At 45.6% G+C, this 23,535-nt stretch overlaps 1 protein-coding gene across 1 annotated transcript in view; it reads left to right on the top strand.

Annotated features, from left to right (window-relative positions):
• Positions 1-23,535, top strand: part of LOC126297964 (putative ammonium transporter 3) — a 259,770-nt gene that overhangs the window by 17,128 nt on the left and 219,107 nt on the right. Inside the window, exon 2 of the mRNA XM_049989281.1 lies at positions 4,643-4,928. Coding sequence (XP_049845238.1) covers positions 4,643-4,928 — 286 coding nt within the window. The remainder of the gene's footprint in view (positions 1-4,642; positions 4,929-23,535) is intronic.

Below are 23,535 nucleotides of genomic sequence, written 5' to 3'. Positions count from 1 at the left end.
TTAATCGGTACTGCACATTTTCTAAGGGAAAATTCACTGATTTATTTCGATGTTTGGGTACCCACAATTTTCATGTCATGTATATTCATCTTCTTTTATTATGTAAGACTACCTAAAGTTAAGTGATTATTTAGTCTTAATTAAATAGTAATTATTTGATACAAAAATTCTACTGAAGCATTACTTGTGTTTGAAAATCGGAATGTCTTGTACTCTATGAGTTATCGGTGCGAAGTTCATTCATCTTTGTTTACTGTTTTCTCTGGCTAGTAGTAGTAGTGGAGAGTTGGATGTGAGCTGTGATGGACAGAACTCGAAATCTAGCTCGTCCCTGACGTACTGCAGTAGATTATACTGTTACTGTTTCATGAAGTACGCATGAAGTATATTGTGGTTATTTAAAAGGGAAGAATATATAGCAGAGTAACTTTATGTGGTGTTTCATTACAAATAAGTCCACTTAATACCTGTTTACGTCATTTTAAGAGCACACCTAATCTGCGTTATTGATGACTTGACTGAATGAAGGAATTATGCCGCAATACTAACTTCAAGAAGAAGATTGCTCTTAAAGGCTTTCAGAACCCAGGAAAACTCTCGGCGAAATCATATTCCGTTTATTTTCAGGACAACGAGCAACAACAACAACAACTACCACTACTACTGCACTGAGCAGAGACACGAATATTATTTCAATTAACGACTTTCTACAACAAGCAGTGATAATGAAAGCAGTTCTAGGAACTGTGCCCTGCAATTAATCTTAATCAATTCTATGTCTGGAAACTACCGACGTAATTCTATCTGTACTTTATTTCGTCAGTTATTTAATAATATTTCAGTTTTAGGCAGGACGGTGTTTCATTAGACAGTGCAGTGTACAAATGAAAGGTAACTACAGTGAGATATTGATTTGCTTGCCATATAAAATAGTGTTATTTTCATATATAGTATCATTCTTGCCATTTTTCGCAGTTTTCGCGTGAGACTTCGTGTCTAATTGACACTGTAAACAGAAAGAGCTGTCATTTCGCCGAAAGAGCTTTCAATTCTCGCGTGTGTACTGGCAGTGATTTCGGTGAAAGATAATGTCACTCAACCAGTGTACGAGTGGCACAGCTAAAAACTAAAATATTGACTTAGGATTCCCCTTGAATTAACTTCTTGCTGGCTTGAATTAACAATGCTACCCCAGATAAATCTTTTTGGTAACGCTTGCGATCAGTTTTATTTATTCTGGTGGCGCTTATTCTCCCAAGTCCAGGCGGACCTCAAAAATGCTTCAAATGGCTCTGAGCACTTTGGGACTTAACTTCTGAGGTCTTCATCCCTCTAAAACTTAGAACTACTTAAACCTAACTAATCTAAGGACATCACACTCATCCATGCCCGAGGCAGGATTCGAACCTGCGACCGCAGCGGTCGCGCGGTTCCAGATTATAACGCCTAGAACTGCACGGCCACTCCGGCCGGCGGCGGACCTCAACCAAGTTATTTGTTTCATGTTCTATTGCTCATTGTCTCTCTTAACGTTTTTGCCTTGCAGATATACTTTCAAGATGGTTTCAGAAGATATAATTCTTTCTGAAGACAAGTATCAAGTCAGTGACTGGCGTTTCTCTCTTTATTCGTTTGTGTAATCACAAGTGGCCTTACTGAAGCTGCGTGACTACCATGCGTTGCGTGAATAACTTCACAGCCCTGACGTATTATGTTTATTTCAGTCGTTTTTGGAAATCAATTTTGGGCATCAAATGGTTTTTGTAGACACTAAATGAGTCTTTTGTCTCATCATCTTATACACTCCTGGAAATTGAAATAAGAACACCGTGAATTCATTGTCCCAGGAAGGGGAAACTTTATTGACACATTCCTGGGGTCAGATACATCACATGATCACACTGACAGAACCACAGGCACATAGACACAGGCAACAGAGCATGCACAATGTCGCCACTAGTACAGTGTATATCCACCTTTCGCAGCAATGCAGGCTGCTATTCTCCCATGGAGACGATCGTAGAGATGCTGGATGTAGTCCTGTGGAACGGCTTGCCATGCCATTTCCACCTGGCGTCTCAGTTGGACCAGCGTTCGTGCTGGACGTGCAGACCGCGTGAGACGACGCTTCATCCAGTCCCAAACATGCTCAATGGGGGACAGATCCGGAGATCTTGCTGGCCAGGGTAGTTGACTTACACCTTCTGGAGCACGTTGGGTGGCACGGGATACATGCTGACGTGCATTGTCCTGTTGGAACAGTAAGTTCCCTTGCCGGTCTAGGAATGGTAGAACGATGGGTTCGATGACGGTTTGGATGTACCGTGCACTATTCAGTGTCCCCTCGACGATCACCAGAGGTGTACGGCCAGTGTAGGAGATCGCTCCCCACACCATGATGCCGGATGTTGGCCGTGTGTGCTTCGGTCGTATACAGTCCTGACTGTGGCGCTCACCTGCACGGCGCCAAACACGCATATGACCATCATTGGCATCAAGGCAGAAGCGACTTTCATCGCTGAAGACGACACGTCTCCATTCGTCCCTCCATTCACGCCTGTCGCGACACCACTGGAGGCGGGCTGCACGATGTTGGGGCGTGAGCGGAAGACGGCCTAAAGGTGTGCGGGACCGTAGCCCAGCTTCATGGAGACGGTTGCGAATGGTCGTCGCCGATACCCCAGGAGCAACAGTGTCCCTAATTTGCTGGGAAGTGGCAGTGCGGTCCCCTACGGCACTGCGTAGGATCCTACGGTCTTGGCGTGCATCCGTGCGTCGCTGCGGTCCGGTCCCAGGTCGACGGGCACGTGCACCTTCCGCCGACCACTGGCGACAACATCGATGTACTGTGGAGACCTCACGCCCCACGTGTTGAGCAATTCGGCGGTACGTCCACCCGGCCTCCCGCATGCCCACTATACGCCCTCGCTCAAAGTCCGTCAACTGCACATACGGTTCACGTCCACGCTGTCACGGCATGCTACCAGTGTTAAAGACTGCGATAGAGCTCCGTATGCCACGGCAAACTGGCTGACACTGACGGCGGCAGTGCACAAATGCTGCGCAGCTGGCGCCATTCGACGGCCAACACCGCGGTTCCTGGTGTGTCCGCTGTGCCGTGCGTGTGATCATTGCTTGTACAGCCCTCTCGCAGTGTCCGGAGCAAGTATGGTGGGTCTGACACACCGGTGTCAATGTGTTCTTTTTTCTATTTCCAGGAGTGTATGTGGGAAGACCCAGAGAAGTGTAATGTAGACAGGGAAAAGATGCTCTTTTGGAATGTGTACGAATTTATCGCTGCTTTTAAGTCTGATATATGGTTCTAAGTGGAAAAAGTCCTCTTGTTCTGCAAAGTGTGGTACCGAGAGCACAACGTGGTCAGGTACCGAACAATTAAATCAGGGGAGAGTTTCACAAATCAGGGGAGAGTTTCTTCCTATCGGAAGAAAGTCACCAAATTGTCCAAAAACAATTTTCTGTGTTGTTGACGGGTGGATTCTAAACACCTCGCCTCTCGAATCCAAAGATTCGCGTCAAATGATCCCAGCACATCAACGCATAGAGTCCCTCCGGCCGGTGGATTTGGAAAAACTGATTGCTGTACATTGTTTTAAAATAAAATAAAATGCATCACAAAAAAGATGGAATTATGACATTCCATGTTTTTCCTTTAATTGCATATCTTTTGTCATTTGTTTTTTCTTGAATGCATGCATATTTTAAGATTTGATTGTGCGTGGAAATCCAGGCTCAGTTATTATAGTATCACAAGGGCGTAATTAGATTCTGGACGAAAGGGGAGGATAATACAGGGCGCAGTTGGCTCTGAAGAATCCCAGCAGTCCGCTGAAAAAAAATCTTTTGGGAACAGACTATAGAATGTGCTGTTATCACATACCCCTTTCGCTCTCCACAAACCCCTCCCCATCGTCCGTATAGGAACAGGTTATCATAATTGAGCACTACCCATATGACTACACTGGACGATATTTTGCCATTTAGGCTACTGATGACAAAATTTGGAGCAAATGCAACCGTCGCCGTTTGGGTGATGTTTTGTTGATCGACGCGGTTTTTGGGAGACACTGGCAAATTCGTTGTGATTCATTGATTTTAATTTTATGTTATTTTTAATGATGTTAACTCTCCGCTTCCTTGTGAATTACTGAAATATTGCAACGATGAATTTCTACTAGACCCAAATAAAGATTCCAGTTCTAATATTAAACTGCTGTAGATAGGTAGATAGGCTACGATAGTTGTGCGCAGATATTTTTAACTTGCCGTATCGCTGGTGGACGAATGAAAATCCGTTTTCTTCTTCTTTCTTGTTACAAACTTATCTATAATTAGAAACTACCCCCAATAGCTCACAGCACATAAACCATAAATAGCATCACATCTAACATTAAATTCAGCTGCAATTAAGAACTGAACTGATCAGTGGGCTTCTTGTTTCTTCGTTTGATTGAAAATCCAAATACCTGTCACTTCCAGTAGGGGGTACGTAGGTCGCGCATGATTTCATTTAGGTGATATGTGCGGCCAGAATCCCTCACCCTCTTTGGCTTAACCCTCACGTCCGTGCGATTGAGTCTGAGTGGTTTATTATAACACATTTGTATTACACTTCTGTTTCCAGGTTTCGGAATGTTGGAATCTGGCTGTGTGTCAACCAAGAACGAGGTAAACATAATGATGAAGAACGTAGCAGATGTGGTACTTGGTGGCTTCAGCTACTGGCTCTTTGGTTTCGGCCTTAGCTTTGGACGAGGAGAATATACAACACCATTCATGGGTGTGGGAGAATTCCTCTTGGATGCTGATGACGAAGATACCCTAATGGGACCTGTAATGGCAGCGTTTCTGTTCCAGCTGTCTTTTGCCACAACAGCTACAACTATCGTCTCAGGAGCTATGGCAGAAAGGTAATTCCGCAAAGTCGATGTAATTTTACTCTTGTTCAATACATGCAGTGGTAAACGGCAAAACTTACAAGGTCTGCTTGAGTGCGAGGTCGCAAGTTCAGTCTTCAGTAAGACTCATTTGAAAGTGTTGTGTTAATAATTATGACAGGAAAAATATTAGTTGCTAATAAATCACCTTTACATCAGCAGGGTAACAGAAAATGAGTGTCCTGGAGATGCAGATATCAACCTTCTATGAGATGCATGTACTGCAGTTCACCAAACTTCAGCAAGTGTTAAAAACAAAATATTAACTTGCATCATGAACACTGAATGGAAAATGGTGCGCCACAGTGATCCCTCTTAAAGAATGCATATAGAAACATACTGGTATAACGGGATGATGAGAACTGATGGCATGTGACGGCATGCAACGTAATGTGAAACAGTGTGACGTGGAGCTTATTGAGAAACAGACTATCCATTAAGATGTAGGTGCAGATAGTGCGATAATAAGTTCTATAAGTAGGGGTAAATCAAACATCCAGAGCCTGAATATTTCAAGTGGCTCCAGGTAGTATGAACTGCAATGTCATACAAATGTAAGGACGGACAGTTAGCTCTAAAGGAGCATCATTTTTATACGCAGACCAGAAATCAAGCACAAGCAATTTTTTTCGAAGTATTGACGAAAAGCAACGCTCATACACTCCTGGAAATTGAAATAAGAACACCGTGAATTCATTGTCCCAGGAAGGGGAAACTTTATTGACACATTCCTGGGGTCAGATACATCACATGATCACACTGACAGAACCACAGGCACATAGACACAGGCAACAGAGCATGCACAATGTCGCCACTAGTACAGTGTATATCCACCTTTCGCAGCAATGCAGGCTGCTATTCTCCCATGGAGACGATCGTAGAGATGCTGGATGTAGTCCTGTGGAACGGCTTGCCATGCCATTTCCACCTGGCGCCTCAGTTGGACCAGCGTTCGTGCTGGACGTGCAGACCGCGTGAGACGACGCTTCATCCAGTCCCAAACATGCTCAATGGGGGACAGATCCGGAGATCTTGCTGGCCAGGGTAGTTGACTTACACCTTCCAGAGCACGTTGGGTGGCACGGGATACATGCTGACGTGCATTGTCCTGTTGGTACAGCAAGTTCCCTTGCCGGTCTAGGAATGGTAGAACGATGGGTTCGATGACGGTTTGGATGTACCGTGCACTATTCAGTGTCCCCTCGACGATCACCAGAGGTGTACGGCCAGTGTAGGAGATCGCTCCCCACATCATGATGCCGGGTGTTGGCCCTGTGTGCCTCGGTCGTATGCAGTCCTGATTGTGGCGCTCACCTGCACGGCGCCAAACACGCATACGTCCACCATTGGCATCAAGGCAGAAGCGACTCTCATCGCTGAAGACGACACGTCTCAATTCGTCCCTCCATTCACACCTGTCGCGACACCACTGGAGGCGGGCTGCACGATATTGGGGCGTGAGCGGAAGACGGCCTTACGGTGTGCGGGACCGTAGCCCAGCTTCATGGGGACGGTTGCGAATGGTCCTCGCCGATACCCCAGGAGCAACAGTGTCCCTAATTTGCTGGGAAGTGACGGTGCGGTCCCCTACGGCACTGCGTAGGATCCTACGGTCTTGGCGTGCAACCGTGCGTCGCTGCGGTCCGGTCCCAGGTCGACGGGCACGTGCACCTTCCGCCGACCACTGGCGACGACATCGATGTACTGTGGAGACCTCACGCCCCACGTGTTGAGCAATTCGGTGGTACGTCCACCCGGCCTCCCGCATGCCCACTATACGCCCTCGCTCAAAGTCCGTCAACTGCACATACGGTTCACGTCCACGCTGTCGCGGCATGCTACCAGTGTTAAAGACTGCGAAGGAGCTCCGTATGGCACGGCAAACTGGCTGACACTGACGGCGGCGGTGCACAAATGCTGCGCAGCTAGCGCCATTCGACGGCCAACACCGCGGTTCCTGGCGTGTCCGCTGTGCCATGCGTGTGATCATTGCTTGTACAGCCCTCTCGCAGTGTCCGGAGCAAGTATGGTGGGTCTGACACACCGGTGTCAATGTGTTCTTTTTTCCATTTCCAGGAGTGTATTATAGTTGTAGTTCTCTTACGCCCATTTTTTCCTGTAGTTCTTGTACGATGATTTTCCCACTCTTGTTTGCTGTGACGTAATGTTTTGCTACTGCTATTGAAAGATTACGCACACAAGAAAGAATCGTAGGGGGCAGAGCACCTCCATCTTATCGCAGCACAATAAATAACTTTCTAGCACATTTACCATCCATATTAACAGTCGGCATGGTGTGAACACGTTAAGGCATTGATGTTAGTTCATCTTGATACAACTTACTTGGTACCCCTAATTTCCAGGGTTCCTTTAACATGCATTTCCTCTTCAAATCCCGATAGTTCGGAGATAAAAACAAATTCCATACTGAACGATAGGATAAGTTTGTTTTATCCTCATCTACAAATTTTCGGACCGTTTCCGTAGTTTCCAGGCATCGTATAGTCGACGCTTTTTTTGGAATTTCGTTATCTTCTCTCTTCCAATTTTGTAGCGCTGTTTGAAGTTACGCAACCATTCAATGCTTCCCTTGAAATCACTGGTATCTATGTCGCGTGCAATTTGATGCGCATAAAGTATTAGATCACTATAATACACGTCCTGTAAATTGTATCGAGCGTTCTTGAAATTCGCAAAAACTAGTCTTTTTAACAAATACGTCTTGTCTTACCTTGAATACTTGTAGTTTTTATTGTTTTCATTACACACTTCGCGGTCATTTTGCTGCGGACATATCGAAATCAGTTCATAATTTTTTTTACTGTGCTGCAGATGATCTTCTATGTACGTAATTATGTTTAGTGCCCTGTTCTTTGGACAACGAATGTCCTTTACTACGTTTCACTGGAGATAGGATTTGTGGCTCCCGGTCTGGCTAGGATGATGAGCTACATGGCTCTACGCCTGTTTCAGTATCACTTTCACATGTTAAGAACGTATCGTCGTCATTAAACTCCTCACGTACATTATCGGCACAGTTGAGCGTATGCGACACCGCGCATTGCACTGACTCATCTTGAAGAAACGCTAATATTTCATCTGTAACTTCTTTCTGACGCTGCGAAATACCTCGGACTCCTTTCAAACGAAATGGCAACTTCGGCAACTGTTGTTGTGGATTTAACGTAATATTTGCTTTGTTTGTTGTTGACACTGCTCTGTTTTGTGTCAACACGACTAGTACTGTAGCAGTGTTGTGAGTTACTCGTCGACTGAGCAGTTTAACTATGCTCCGTAGCCTCATGCTGTTCGCACCACTGGATACCTCCAGTCCCGCCCCCTACTGCCTTTAGCAGCCAATATTGTGGTTGCATGGTGGACAATACGTGGCGCGTAGAATGCCGTTGACGCCATTGGCCTTTTGTGACAGAGCACTCAAGGGCTTCCTTGTTAGTCTGTTGTATATAAGACAGCTTTAGTATGTTTTCTCTCGAAGTACAAGCAAAAGCACTTGCCCCTCTGTGAACGTGTAACTCAGCTCAATGCAAGGACTTTAGCTGCAGTAACTTACCTGTATATTCACTGTGTGATTTGTATCCACTTCCTCTGCAAACGAACAATTGTCATTGGGGAGGCCACGACGTAGTGGTCACGGAATTACTTCAGACTTTGTACACCTTTAGTAGGCCATTAAAACAACATAATTTGCAAGTAGTAAGATGCACTATACAGGCAATTCCGAGAATACCACAAGAGAATGTTTTATGCGTCTGTTATGTAAATGATGTATCTGTTACTGTTACAGTTAATGGTGGTCAATCGGCTAGCGTCGGAGCTTCGTAAGACGATCGTGCGAGAGACGACGCTTGGACTCCCGCTAGAACTTTGGTTTCTGTAGTGGAAATGAAGTCCCAAGCTTCTTGACAGAGCGTAGGGGAACGATGCCGGTGACCCGCACCGCCGTATTAGGCAAGATTCTAATGGAGGTGGTTTGCCGTTGCTTTCCTCCGACCGCAATGGGGATGAATGATGATGAAGACGACAACACCACCCAGTCATCAGGTGACAGGTGAAAATCCCTTATCCCGCCGGAAATCGAATCCGGGACCCCGTGCTCGGGAAGCGAGAACGGCTCTAAACGCTATGGGACTGAACATCTATGGTCATCAATTCCCTAGAACTTAGAGCTACTTAAACCTAACTAACGTAAGGACATCACACAACACCCAGTCATCACGAGGCAGAGAAGAAGCGAGAACGCTACAGCGAGATTACGAGCGGCGGACATTTCTGTAGTACTAGTACAAATTATGTTATTTTCAAAAAACTTGCACCTACTCTATTCGTTTGCGCTACTTCACCAAATCTCCCCGCTACGCAGGTTAACTGCCAAATGGGGCTTCCTTCGGTGTCTGCAGCTCGAAGCGCCGAGATGCAAAGTAGTTCAGGGTACGTTACCAGATTGTATGTTTAAGGGATTTCGCAAATCGCGATAGGGATACATTTTCAGGAGATATGCATTTCTTCATTTACTTGATTATAGTTACAAATATGCTTGTTCTAATAATTAAATTTATTTAATACAATAAGTAATCAAATAACACGAAATTCAGTAAAACTTCATGCAAAAACACGCGGTTATAATACCTCTCAGTGTCATATGAATTCAATAATATGACCATTGGTGAAAATAATGTAGATTAAAAATTAAGTGCGAGCAGAAGTCGAGCCGTCCCCTCATCGGCGTTAGTCTGAAGTAGGTCGAACGCTAACCAGTTTTTTTTCTTTTTTTTACCAACAAATTCTTTCCTCAAAAAGAGCAGTCTCATATTTATCTAATATACACTCCTGGAAATTGAAATAAGAACACCGTGAATTCATTGTCCCAGGAAGGGGAAACTTTATTGACACATTCCTGGGGTCAGATACATCACATGATCACACTGACAGAACCACAGGCACATAGACACAGGCAACAGAGCATGCACAATGTCGGCACTAGTACAGTGTATATCCACCTTTCGCAGCAATGCAGGCTGCTATTCTCCCATGGAAACGATCGTAGAGATGCTGGATGTAGTCCTGTGGAACGGCTTGCCATGCCATTTCCACCTGGCGCCTCAGTTGGACCAGCGTTCGTGCTGGACGTGCAGACCGCGTGAGACGACGCTTCATCCAGTCCCAAACATGCTCAATGGGGGACAGATCCGGAGATCTTGCTGGCCAGGGTAGTTGACTTACACCTTCTAGAGCACGTTGGGTGGCACGGGATACATGCGGACGTGCCTTGTCCTGTTGGAACAGCAAGTTCCCTTGCCGGTCTCGGAATTGTAGAACGATGGGTTCGATGACGGTTTGGATGTACCGTGCACTATTCAGTGTCCCCTCGACGATCACCAGAGGTGTACGGCCAGTGTAGGAGATCGCTCCCCACACCATGATGCCGGGTGTTGGCCCTGTGTGCCTGGGTCATATGCAGTCCTGATTGTGGCGCTCATCTGCACGGCGCCAAACACGCAGACGACCATCATTGGCACCAAGGCAGAAGCGACTCTCATCGCTGAAGACGACACGTCTCCATTCGTCCCTCCATTCACGCCTGTCGCGAAACCACTGGAGGCGGGCTGCACGATGTTGGGGCGTGAGCGGAAGACGGCCTAACGGTGTGCGGGACCGTAGCCCAGCTTCATGGAGACGGTTGCGAATGGTCCTCGCCGATACCCCAGGAGCAACAGTGTCTCTAATTTGCTGGGAAGTGGCGGTGCGGTCCCCTACGGCACTGCGTAGGATCCTACGGTCTTGGCGTGCATCCGAGCGTCGCTGCGGTCCGGTCCCAGGTCGACGGGCACGTGCACCTTCCGCCGACCACTTGCGACAACATCGATGTACTGTGGAGACCTCACGCCCCACGAGTTGAGCAATTCGGCGGTACGTCCACCCGGCCTCCTGCATGCCCACTATACGCCCTCGCTCAAAGTCCGTCAACTGCACATACGGTTTACGTCCACGCTGTCGCGGCATGCTACCAGTGTTAAAGACTGCGATGGAGCTCCGTATGGCACGGCAAACTGGCTGACACTGACGGCGGCGGTGCACAAACGCTGCGCAGCTAGCGCCATTCGACGGCCAACACCGCGGTTCCTGGTGCGTCCGCTGTGCCGTGCGTGTGATCATTGCTTGTACGGCCATCTCGCAGTGTCCGGAGCAAGTATGGTGGGTCTGACACACCGGTGTCAATGTGTTCTTTTTTCCATTTCCAGGAGTGTAGAATGTTACATCACATACTTACATTAAAGTATTAAGAAAACTTCAGAACCTATTAAAACGCGAAGTTTAGTAAAAAGAGATTTGTGTTTAGTGGTTCCTTTAGTGTACCCTCCGCCACGCAACGTAAGATTACTTGTAAAATATATATGCAGATGTAGATGTAGAATGAGTGCTAGGCTATTTCGACCGAAGTCTGCAGTTATATATAACCACCTTTATTTTAACCATGCAAGAAGCTAGTACCATAACCACTATATTTTTGACACAGGAAACACACCGAAATATACACTCGATAGGCAGTGTATTCCTTCAAAAAACGAAAATATTCAAGTTTTTCCAAATCACTTATTGAAGGCAATCAATAAAAATAAAACAAAAGAAGTCAAATGTTCAAATGTGTGTGAAATCCTAAGGGACTTAACTGCTAAGGTCGTCAGTCCCTAAGCTTACACACTACTTAACCTAAATTATCCTAAGGACAAACACACACACCCATGCCCGAGGGAGGCCTCGAACCTCGGCTGGGACTAGCCGCACAGTCCAACACTGACAAAAGAAGTTATTGCGACAAAAAGAAAAGGGTGAAATCAGAAAAACGTATAGGAAGGAATGAGAGCGTCAATTTTAACGTGCCCACACATTCTTTCTTCCGCCACTTCTACATCGTGGTACATCTAAATTCATAGAAATGTCCACAAAAATAAATAAATAATAATTAAAAAGGCGGGCATGGCAATTTAACCAACGCCTTGGCGATGAAAAACAAGATAAATCATATTAGAAAAAAATTCACGATAACGGGGCATCCGGAGCCACGTCCAGTGTGTGGTGGCCATATAGTGGGGAAAGGCACGCGGATTGCGTCATATCCACTCACCATCACGGGAATGGTGGAAGCAATCGAAATTAAGTCTCGACATTCAGCAACTGGAGTCAGGATAGTACGACCAGGAAGACAAAAAAAAATGGCTCTGAGCACTATGGGACTTAACATCTATGGTCATCAGTGCCCTAAAACTTAGAACTACTTAAACCTAACTAACCTAAGGACAGCACACAACACCCAGCCATCATGAGGCAGAGAAAATCCCTGACCCCGCCGGGAATCGAACCCGGGAACCCGGGCGTGGGAAGCGAGAACGCTACCGCACGACCACGAGATACGGGCAACCAGGAAGACAACTTTGATGACTCGCGATGATGGTAGTCAACAATGCCGATAGTCGGCCATTGACCGCTCGCGCCAGTATTTTATAATCATAGTTGATGAGGGTTATTGGGCGGAACTGATCCACACGCAAATATCCCGGCGTTTTGGGAATCAGGACTATTTTAGCAACCTTTAAGCTGGGCGGGAGAAGGCCGCCCTGGAACACTTCATTCACCACGGAAGTTATCGTATCTCGTATTAAGGGCCAAAATCGAATATAAAATTCTTTGGGAAGGCCATCGGGGCCAGGTGATTTGTGGGAGGGTGAACGATCCACAATGTCAAATATATCATCGCGATGGAATATAGAGAAAAGCTCTTCCAGGAGAGCTGGTGTAACAACACGATCAAGGAGGGAGGTAAAATCAACAGACGGTGGACAGTCTGAATCCACTTCAGCATAAAGCTCAGAATAGTACTGGTAAAGTTCACGCATAATATCAGACTGGGAGGACCACTCACGCCCATCTAGAGAACGAATGGTAGAAAGACACGTCCTTTGAGATCGCTTCTGAAGCCGGAGAAGATGATAGAGAGATGTCAACTCATCCTGTACGATTGAACGAGGCTGGGAACGCAGTCGGACCCCATCCATTTGCCTACGTTTGAGTTGGAGAAGTTTTGCCTTCACACGGTGGACGTCGGCGACCCTCAAGGGGACATCACGAGCATTATCGTAAAGATCGCAAAGGAATGCATAATAAAATTCCCTAGTGCGCCTCATGTCAGCCGCTTTTTCAGCGCTGAAATGCTTGAGTGTATTTCGAATCCGGGGTTTAGCAAAGGTAACCCATCATTCGAGAAGTGATGAATAACACGTCTGGGACTGGATTGTCCGCCGCCATGCGTATGCGATGATGCCTTCCAGAGAGGGGTCCGTAAGATGGTGGAAATGGCTCTGAATACTATGGGACTTAACATCTCAGGTCATCAGTCCCCTAGAACTTCGAACTACTGAAACCTAACTAATCTAATGACATCACATACATCCATGCCCGAAGCAGGATTCGAACCTGCGACCGTAGCAGTCGCGCGGTTCCGGACTGAAGCACCCAGAATCGCTCGGCCACGCGGCCGGCGGTCCGTGAGATGTAGAGTGTTTAGCTTCCAGAAAAGGGCACGAGAGATGGACTCGCTGCGGGACGTGGTTAAAAGTCATTGAAACAGCACAGTGATCAGTGAAACTGACAGGAATTTCATCAATCGATAGAAGCTGACTACATATGGGGGCAGATAAATAAAAGCGGTCCAATCGGCTACTTGAAGTAGCTCTAAAAACAGTAAACCGCACCAATGTAGGATATCTACAAACCCAAGCATCCTGGAGATGCAAGGACTTCACGATATCATTACGTTCACGACAAAATGTATAACTGGGGGTCTGATCAACACGGCGTAAGGCGGAGTTAATTAAAATCGCCCCCTAACAAAACCTTGCGCGGGTTCCGTCGGAGTAAATAAAGAACTTCTTCCTTATAGAAACGTGCGCGATCGGATGAACGACCGGATCCAGATGGAGCGTAAAGAAAAATTAAGATGAGGTCATAACAACTACAGCCTATACCGCGACCATCATCTAGCGTTTCGAAGTCCGTCAGCGGGATTCCATCTCGATAAAGCAAAGCCATACCGGTAGAATTTTCAGGCGCGACACTGAAAAACATAGAACATCCGGGAACACAAAACACATCAAATAAAACCTCTTGTAAACAGACGATAACAACTTGGGAATCGTAAATAAACTGGCGTAAGGCAGCAAGCCGCAATTGGGAACGTATCCTATTAATTATTAACATTGAGGGTTAGAAATGTATACGCCTGCATCCGTTAACACATGTGAGGTCAATAAAACAACATTAGGGGAAAAGCACTATCACGTCCGTCTCTCCCCAACGTCCGGAGGCGGGGAAATGAAGGTACAATGCTAGTCCTCCCCACCTGAAGCCGAGGAATCCTCGCTTTTCTTTTTACGACGCGCCGCGGCACGGGCAGGTTGAAAACGCTGTTTCACACCACTCCGTGAAAATATACACTCTTGATGTGGAGGGGCTGGGAGCACGTCAAGCTCCAATTTGACAGAGAAGCCATCGTCACCGCACTTATCGGAAATCGGGGAACAGCAACATCAGGTACAGAAGAGACAGGTAATGCAGTACCGGTGTCGGGTGGCATCTCGTGAACATCAGGAAGAGAACCCGTAGAATCCTGTTGTTCGACCGTCTCAGCGTGAGGAGGGATGGCACTGCACTAGAACACAGTAGAGGCTGGCCAGCAGGCGGCGTCTCTGCAGGAACAACGGAACCCACGGGAACCGCCATGTCGACGGGTGAAGGGGCGGACGCAGATTGAGCGCACATTTTGACATCAATAGAAGCAGCTACATCCTCTCTGATAATACGGAAATCACAATTAACATCAGCATTACGGCCAGAAGGTGCACCCTCTGTCAACACCGTGTCCGAAGGAAGAGTCTGGAGTGGGGCGTCCTCGAAATCTGTACCATCCTCAGTCCTCCGTCGTCCCCACGTGGACAGAGGCCACACTGGTACGTGTCGGTAACGGTGGAAATTCGCGAGGAGTAGGGGGTAATGTTGCCCCTACATCGCTTAAAGCTCGAGATTGACTGACAGCTGACTGCGAAGTTACTATATCTGCTAACGTTAAAGGAAGACGTTTTTGATAAGACGTCAGAACAGTAGTACGGCGCGGGCAGTCAGATCTGAGATGACCGCTTTCGTTACAGAGAAAACAAATTCTTTCTTGCCCTGTATACGTAACAGGGATGCGGTAACCACCAGCAGTTAAGTAGGAAGGAATATTCTCTTTAACGCACATGTCCACAGTCCGGATACCATTATAACACTGGAAACGATGTTGTGCTGACCAGTGTTCCCATCGAATATGCCGTATGATTCCAAACGGAAGCAACGCTGTTTTAAGAAATGAATCGTCCACTTCAGGAGGAAGATTATAAATTTGAACCGGAGTATACTAGAGTGCCGCATTTTCAAGGAGGACTTGACTAACAGAACCATCACGATGTGTAAACAACACTTCATAACCAACCTGGGAGAGAAGTCTTTCTACTTGAACGGTATCATAAAACTTCACAAAGAATGCATACAAATTAGAATCAAAGTAAGCAGTACCTACCTGATCAGGTGTAACACGGATAACATCAGCCAATCAATCGTGAATTTCTAATGAGCCAGGATGAACGCGACGCGTACTCTTGTATAAACTGAAACGAACAGTAGCTCGACGAAGAGCAGATTTAGGAGACTCGATAGACACCTTGGCGCGGGCAGAAAACACCGCCGCCAAGAGTAAAACTACAACAAACTCCGCTACGCAACTACGATGTGACTCCGGCCGATACACCAACAAGACTGAGTAGTTTCGACACAAGCGGCGCTGCGGCACAGGCGGAAGTTAACGACAACCTGCTCGCTCGACCATGAACTCCAACGACCCGTACCTTCGCACAGATACATCGGTGACATAATAGACGCGTAAAACTTCTCTTGCGATTTTCTCGAACTTGCCAGAGTAGTACAGCTCGCTAGTTGCATATTGCTTTATTTTAATGACCTGATAAAGGTGTACAAAGTTTGAAGTAAATCCGTGATCCCAATGTCGCGGCCTCCCTTCGTCAGATATAATTTGTTTCTGTGAACAAACAGGGGCTGATGTATTACAGCGATTCAGTACCTTTGGATTCTCAGTTCATGATAGCAATTACGAAGCGAATGTTTGACAAGTGACTGGATTAACTAGCCAACTGCGTCCGTGAGAGCTTTAAGGCAGCGGAGTGCACGAAGGACAGGCATACTCACAAGGGAACCTCCCCATCGCACCCCCCTCAGATTTAGTTGTAAGTTGGCACAGTGGATAGGCCTTGAAAAACTGAACACAGATCAATCGAGAAAACAGGAAGAAGTTGTCTGGAACTATGAAAAAATAAGCAAAATAAACAAACTGAGTAGTCCATGGGAAACATAGGCCACATCAAGGACGGATCTGAGTTCAAAAGCGCCGTGGTCCCGTGATTAGCGTGAGCAGCTGCGGAACGAGAGGTCCTTGGTTCAAGTCTTCCCTCGAGTGAGAAATTTAAATTTTTATTTTCAGACAATTATTACAGCTCAGGCACTCGCACATAATCAACTTCGCTCTCTAAAATTCCAGGACATGTTCAGATTTGCTTGGACATATGCACTATTTGACGGTCTACACACGGAAAAATTTGTAAACGTTAAAAACATGAGTTTTGGCAGAGCACAGAGAAAACTGTGCGACTGTGAAACTGTTTCATTCATTTGTTGCAGTTTATGTGACACACTGTTATGTTTTCATCACTTTTTTGGGAGTGATTATCACATCTACAAGAAAACCTAAATCGGGCAAGGTAGAAGAATCTTTTTACCCATTCTCCAAGTGTGCAAGTTAGGTGGGTCGACAACATATTCCTGTCATGTGGCGCACATGCCGTCACCGGTGTCGCATAGAATATATCAGACGTGTTTTCCTGAATCAAATGTTTTCGGTTCCCATTGGAGAGGCACGTCCTTTGTCTACTAATCGCACGGATATGCCGTGCGGTCGCAAAACACAGACACTAAGCTTATTACAGTGAACAGAGACGTCAATGAACGAAAAGCAGATCACAACTTTGCAAAAATGAAGTAAGTAAACTTTTCGCTCGAGGGAAGTCTGGAACCAAGAACCTGTCGCTCCGCAACTGCTCACGCCAACCACGGGACCATGGTGATTTTGTGCTCATATCATCCTCGATATTGCTTATGTTACCCATGGACTACTCAGTTTGTATATTTTGTTTATTTTTTCATAGTTCCACACAGCTTCTTCCTGTTTTCTCGATTGTCTGTGTTCAGTTTTTCAAGGCCTATCCCCTGTACCAAATTATAACTAAATCAGACGGGGGTGCGATGGGGAGGTTCCCTTGTCAGTGTGACGGTGATGCTGCAATTGGAATGCAGACGGAAAAACTACACAAGATATGCTACCCACCTTAGTGCATATTCAAAATTCCTGTTATCTTTCAACGAATTCGTAATTCAACCGTCATTCCTCAAAGTCACTATCGCTGGACGGAAAAGTAAGTTTTGCACATTTGACTGCTTCACTTTGTTACGTGCAATAGCGTTACTGGAAATAATTTTGAAACTTTTTGCGAATTTAACTACGCATCTGAACAGCAAAGGAGGAAATTAGAGATTTCGTTTCAGCTGTATCAACTGTAAGTCGACGGCATAGCCTTAAATGAAAGGAAGGAGCCATCTCATGGACAATCAGTTCACTTCTGCTATAATAATTTAATCACCATTAATATCTATTTTTTATATTTAAAATGGCTGTAAATATACACTATTGATTTACTTCCAGTAAGCTACTGCTTCCAAACATGAATGCCAAGTTACATCGATACAGCACTATTGTGACAGAATGAGGCTCTCTCCCCCCTGATAAACTTTATGATTCATTTTGAGTACATGCTCATGAGTGTGTTACAAAAGTCAAGGCACCGCACTTCCTCTGAAATTTTTCACAGGATTTGCAATGCAAAAATGGGTCAAGTGGCTCTGAGCACTATGGGACTTAACTTCTGAGGTCATCAGTCCCCTAGAACTTAGAACTACTTAAACCTAACTAACCTAAGGACATCACACACATCCATGCCCGACGCAGGATTCGAACCTGCGACCGTAGCGGTCGCGCTGTTCCATACTGTAGCTCCTAGAACCGCTCGGCCACCCTGGCCGGCTTTGCAATGCAGAAAAGCATTTTTATTTCATGCTTATATTAAAACAATCAAGTCTCTTTCATTTTATGAGCCTGCAAAATTTGCATTCAAAGTTATATGTCATAGCTAAAGGTCTTAGAATATTCTAAATTTTACAACAGTCCGTATTTTATAATAAGCTTATACCCATATTCTACACCTTTTCTTATTCTAGTTATCAAGTAGAACCATCCTATATTCGTACAACACGTATGGCATTCTCCTCCATGCAGCGATGTGTACTTGCAGTTTCTTTGTGGGTGAGAATATGCTGAATATCGTACTACTTCACATGCATTTCTGTTATTGTTGTAATGTAAATATACATTTTAGTTGTAAAGAATGTCTATGACTCTGAAACCAGCCCTGTGTGAGTGCTCTGTAAGGTTATATACTTGGGAGACTTCTTTCTTTCGTGATTATACGTTCATATTACAACGCCTCCTCCTATGTGACACAGCCCATGGCCTGTGATAATACACTCCTGGAAATTGAAATAAGAACACCGTGAATTCATTGTCCCAGGAAGGGGAAACTTTATTGACACATTCCTGGGGTCAGATACATCACATGATCACACTGACAGAACCACAGGCACATAGACACAGGCAACAGAGCATGCAAAATGTCGGCACTAGTACAGTGTATATCCACCTTTCGCAGCAATGCAGGCTGCTATTCTCCCATGGAGACGATCGTAGAGATGCTGGATGTAGTCCTGTGGAAAGGCTTGCCATGCCATTTCCACCTGGCGCCTCAGTTGGACCAGCATTCGTGCTGGACGTGCAGACCGCGTGAGACGACGCTTCATCCAGTCCCAAACATGCTCAATGGGGGACAGATCCGGAGATCTTGCTGGCCAGGGTAGTTGACTTACACCTTCTAGAGCACGTTGGGTGGCACGGGATACATGCGGATGTGCATTGTCCTGTTGGAACAGCAAGTTCCGTTGCCGGTCTAGGAATGGTAGAACGATGGGTTCGATGACGGTTTGGATGTACCGTGCACTATTCAGTGTCCCCTCGACGATCACCAGAGGTGTACGGCCAGTGTAGGAGATCGCTCCCCACACCATGATGCCGGGTGTTGGCCCTGTGTGCCACGGTCGTATGCATTCCTGATTGTGGCGCTCACCTGCACGGCGCCAAACACGCATACGACCATCATTGGCACCAAGGCAGAAGCGACTCTCATCGCTGAAGACGACACGTCTCCATTCGTCCCTCCATTCACGCCTGACGCGACACCACTGGAGGCGGGCTGCACGATGTTGGGGCGTGAGCGGAAGACGGCCTAACGGTGTGCGGGACCGTAGCCCAGCTTCATGGAGACGGTTGCGAATGGTCCTCGCCGATACCCCAGGAGCAACAGTGTCCCTAATTTGCTGGGAAGTGGCGGTGCGGTCCCCTACGGCACTGCGTAGGATCCTACGGTCTTGGCGTGCATCCGTGCGTCGCTGCGGTCCGGTCCCAGGTCGACGGGCACGTGCACCTTCCGCCGACCACTGGCGACAACATCGATGTACTGTGGAGACCTCACGCCCCACGTGTTGAGCAATTCGGCGGTACGTCCACCCGGCCTCCCGCATGCCCACTACACGCCCTCGCTCAAAGTCCGTCAACTGCACATACGGTTCACGTCCACGCTATCGCGGCATGCTACCAGTGTTAAAGACTGCGATGGAGCTCCGTATGCCACGGCAAACTGGCTGACACTGACGGCGGCGGTGCACAAATGCTGCGCAGCTAGCGCCATTCGACGGCCAACTCCGCGGTTCCTGGAGTGTCCGCTGTGCCGTGCGTGTGATCATTGCTTGTACAGCCCTCCCGCAGTGTCCGGAGCAAGTATGGTGGGTCTGACACACCGGTGTCAATGTGTTCTTTTTTCCATTTCCAGGAGTGTATTTCTGAGAGCTATAAGAGTTTAACGTGGGTTAGTTGGTTGGTTGGTTGGAAGGTTAAGAGGCTAAACAGCGAGCTCATAAATCTGTCGGTTAAGAGATGGGTCATTTCTTCTTGGTGAAGTGAGACAGAAATTTGATCGAATTATCATAGCGTATAGGAGTAGTAAAACAGACGCACTGAAAGAAATATTTATGCCAGAGCTGAGAAATATTTTAGAGAGAAGTAAAACTAAATGATTCGAGCCGGTGTGCAGGTCAAACGGCAGACGAGACCTCCTCCAGGACTAATCTTTGGCGTTTACATTAGATTAGATTAGATTTACTTTCATTCCAACTGACCCGTAGTGAAGAGGTCGTCCAGGTTGTAGTACATGTCAGAAAAACCAAAATACATGACAAATATTTAAAACTAAAACATATAAGCTAATGTACCATTCCACAGGTCCCAAGTGGAATGATCGTCATTTTTTAATGAACACTATATGAAAGAGTCATTTTACGAATACTAATGCACTGTATTTAAAATAAAAAAGTTATTTATTTATTTATAAGGCAATAAACGTGTATTACAACTACTATAATACTTATTCACAATGAAAACATTACTGCACTGAAATGGTGCAGAAGTTAGATTGTCATATCGTGGAAATCGGGTTTTCTGCAGGATGTCAGCGTCTTCCAAACACGATATTTCGACGTCATTACTTGACGTCTTCATCAGGTGTTCCCTGAGACGTCGAAATATCGTGTTTGAAAGACGCTGATATCCGGCAGAAAACCGATTTCCACGAGATGTCATCAAATCGCCGGGAAAGTCTAAGAAATTACAAGTTAGATTGTACTTACACACACACACACACACACACACACACACACACACACACACACACACACACAAAGGTGCGCTTGCGCTCGCGCTCGCGCATTTACAATGAACACATTAGTGCACTGAAATTGTGCAGAAGTTATATTGTATATATACAGGTCAATTGGTTTTACTGAGAAATTCATGAATGGAGTAGAAGGAGTTGGCCACCAATAAATCCTTTAGGCTTCTCTGAAACTGAATTTCATTGGTTGTTAAGCTTTTTATGGCTGCTGGCAAGTTATTGAAAATGTGTGTTCCTGAATAATTCATACCTTTTTGTACAAGACTAAGTGACTTTAAATCCTCGTGAAGATTATTCTTATTTCTAGTATTGATTCCATGAGCTGTTGGTTTGAAAAAGTGAGAGAATCCTCAGCCACATTTGACACCCCGCCAAACAGATTAACTGCTAAGACAGTTGCGGCGTAAGGTTGCCTTCTAGCTGAGAAGATTTCTAATAGTAAAAGTGAGATGGCTAAATCATAATGATCATCAGCTTGAGCAACAATAAGTTGAGAGCATCAATCAGGTCAACAGGTGGATTGGTCATGCCGAGTGTTCCTCTGGGCTCAGCATGCGACAGGGACCGTCTGACCCACAGCCATCCCACGCCCGATACGTTACTTATTTTCTTTATTTATTTTTGAGTCATCAGTCCTCTGACTTCATTGATGAGGCATGCCACGATTTCCTCTCCTGTGCCAACCTCTTAATCTCAGAGGAGCACTTAAAACCTATGTCCTCAGTTATTTGCTGAATGTATCCCAATCTCTTCTTCCTTTACAGTTTTTTCCCTCTACAGCTCCCTCTAGTATCATGGACGTCATTCCCTGATGTCTTAACAGATGTGCTATTAGCGTGTCCCTTTTCCTTGTCAGTGTTTTCCATATATTCCTTTCCTCCCCGATTATGCGCAGGACCTGCTCGTTCCTTACCTGATCAGTCCACCTAATTTTCAACATTCGTCTGAAGGAACACATCTCAAATACCTCGATTCTCTTCTGTTACGGTTTACCCACAGTCCATGTTTCACTACCATACAATGCTGTGCTAAAAACGCACATTCTCAGAAATTTCTTCTTCAAATTAAGGCCTATATTTGATACTAGTAGACTTCTCTTCACCAGGAACGCCCTTTTTGCCAGTGCCAGGCTGCTTTTGATGCCCTCCTTGCTCCGGCGGTCATTGGTTATTTTGCTGCTTAGGTAGTTGAGTTCCTTAACTTCATCTACTTCGTGACCATCAATCCTGATGTTAATTTTCTCGCTGTCCTCATTTCTGCTACGTCTCATTACTTTGATCTTTCTTCGATTCACTCTCAGTTGATATTCTGTACTCATTACACTGTTCATTTCATTCATTTCTTTGGTATGTTCAATAACAGAGTGGTACATCACGTATAATCATGAAACACAGAGGGACAAATAATTCTAGTTTATATTTAGGAAATGCAATTGTACTTTTATATACCCTTGTTTCTGTATCATATATATTTCTTTGTTGACGAGATCCATACAATCTATATTGTCTGGATATTGTTTTAAATAAAAAATTTAAAAAACCTCAATAGATCATGTAACTCTTCTTCACTTTCACTGATGATACAATGACATCAGCGAATCCTTTCACCTTGAATTGCACTACCACTCCTCAACCTTTCTTTTATTTCCATTACTGCTTCTTCGATGTACAGATTGACAGATTGAACAGTAAGGGTGTAAGACTACATCCCTGACTTACACCTTTCTTAATCCGAGCACTTCGTTCTTGGTCGTCCACTCATGATTTTCCTCTTGGCTCTTTAACATATTTTATATTACCCTTCTCTCCCTAGTGCTTACCAATATTTCTCTCAGAATTTCCGATGTCTTGCACCACTTTACATTGTCGAATGCTTTTCCCAGGTCGACAATTCCTATGAACGTGTCTTGATTTTTCTTTAGTCTTGCTTCCATTATCAACCACAAAGTCAGAATTGCATCTCCGGTAGCTGAGTGGTCAGCGCGACAGCATGTCAATCCTAAGGACCCGGGTTCGATTCCCGGCTGGGTCAGAGATCTTCTCCGCTCAGAAACTGGGTGTTGTGTTGTCCTAATCATCATCATCTCATCCCCATCGACACGCAAGTCGCCGAAGTGGCGTCAGATCGAAAGACTTGCACCCGGCGAACGGTCTACCCGACGGGAGGCTCTAGTCACACGACATTTAAATTTATTTAACAGTGGAATTCCTGTTGCATTCTTACCACCATTGCCTTTAACTTCACTGAATGTTGTTTTGACTTTCCTATATGCTGATTCAATGATTCCGACAATCATTTCTTTTTCGATTTCTTCACATTTTTCATGCAGTCATTCCGTCTTAGCTTCCCTGCACTTCCTATTTATTTCATTCCTCAGCGACTTGTATTTCTGTATTCCTGAATCTCCCTGGACATTTTGTACTTCGTTCCTTCATCGATCAGCTAAAGTCTTTCTTCTGTTAACCATGGTTTCTTCGCAGTGACGTTCCTTGTACTTATGTTTTTCTTTA

Source organism: Schistocerca gregaria, chromosome X (genome assembly GCF_023897955.1).
Source record: "Schistocerca gregaria isolate iqSchGreg1 chromosome X, iqSchGreg1.2, whole genome shotgun sequence".
NCBI classification, from domain to species: Eukaryota; Metazoa; Arthropoda; class Insecta; order Orthoptera; family Acrididae; genus Schistocerca; species Schistocerca gregaria.
Note: the sequence above shows the minus strand (reverse complement) of the source record. Positions and strands in the feature narration are given on the sequence as shown.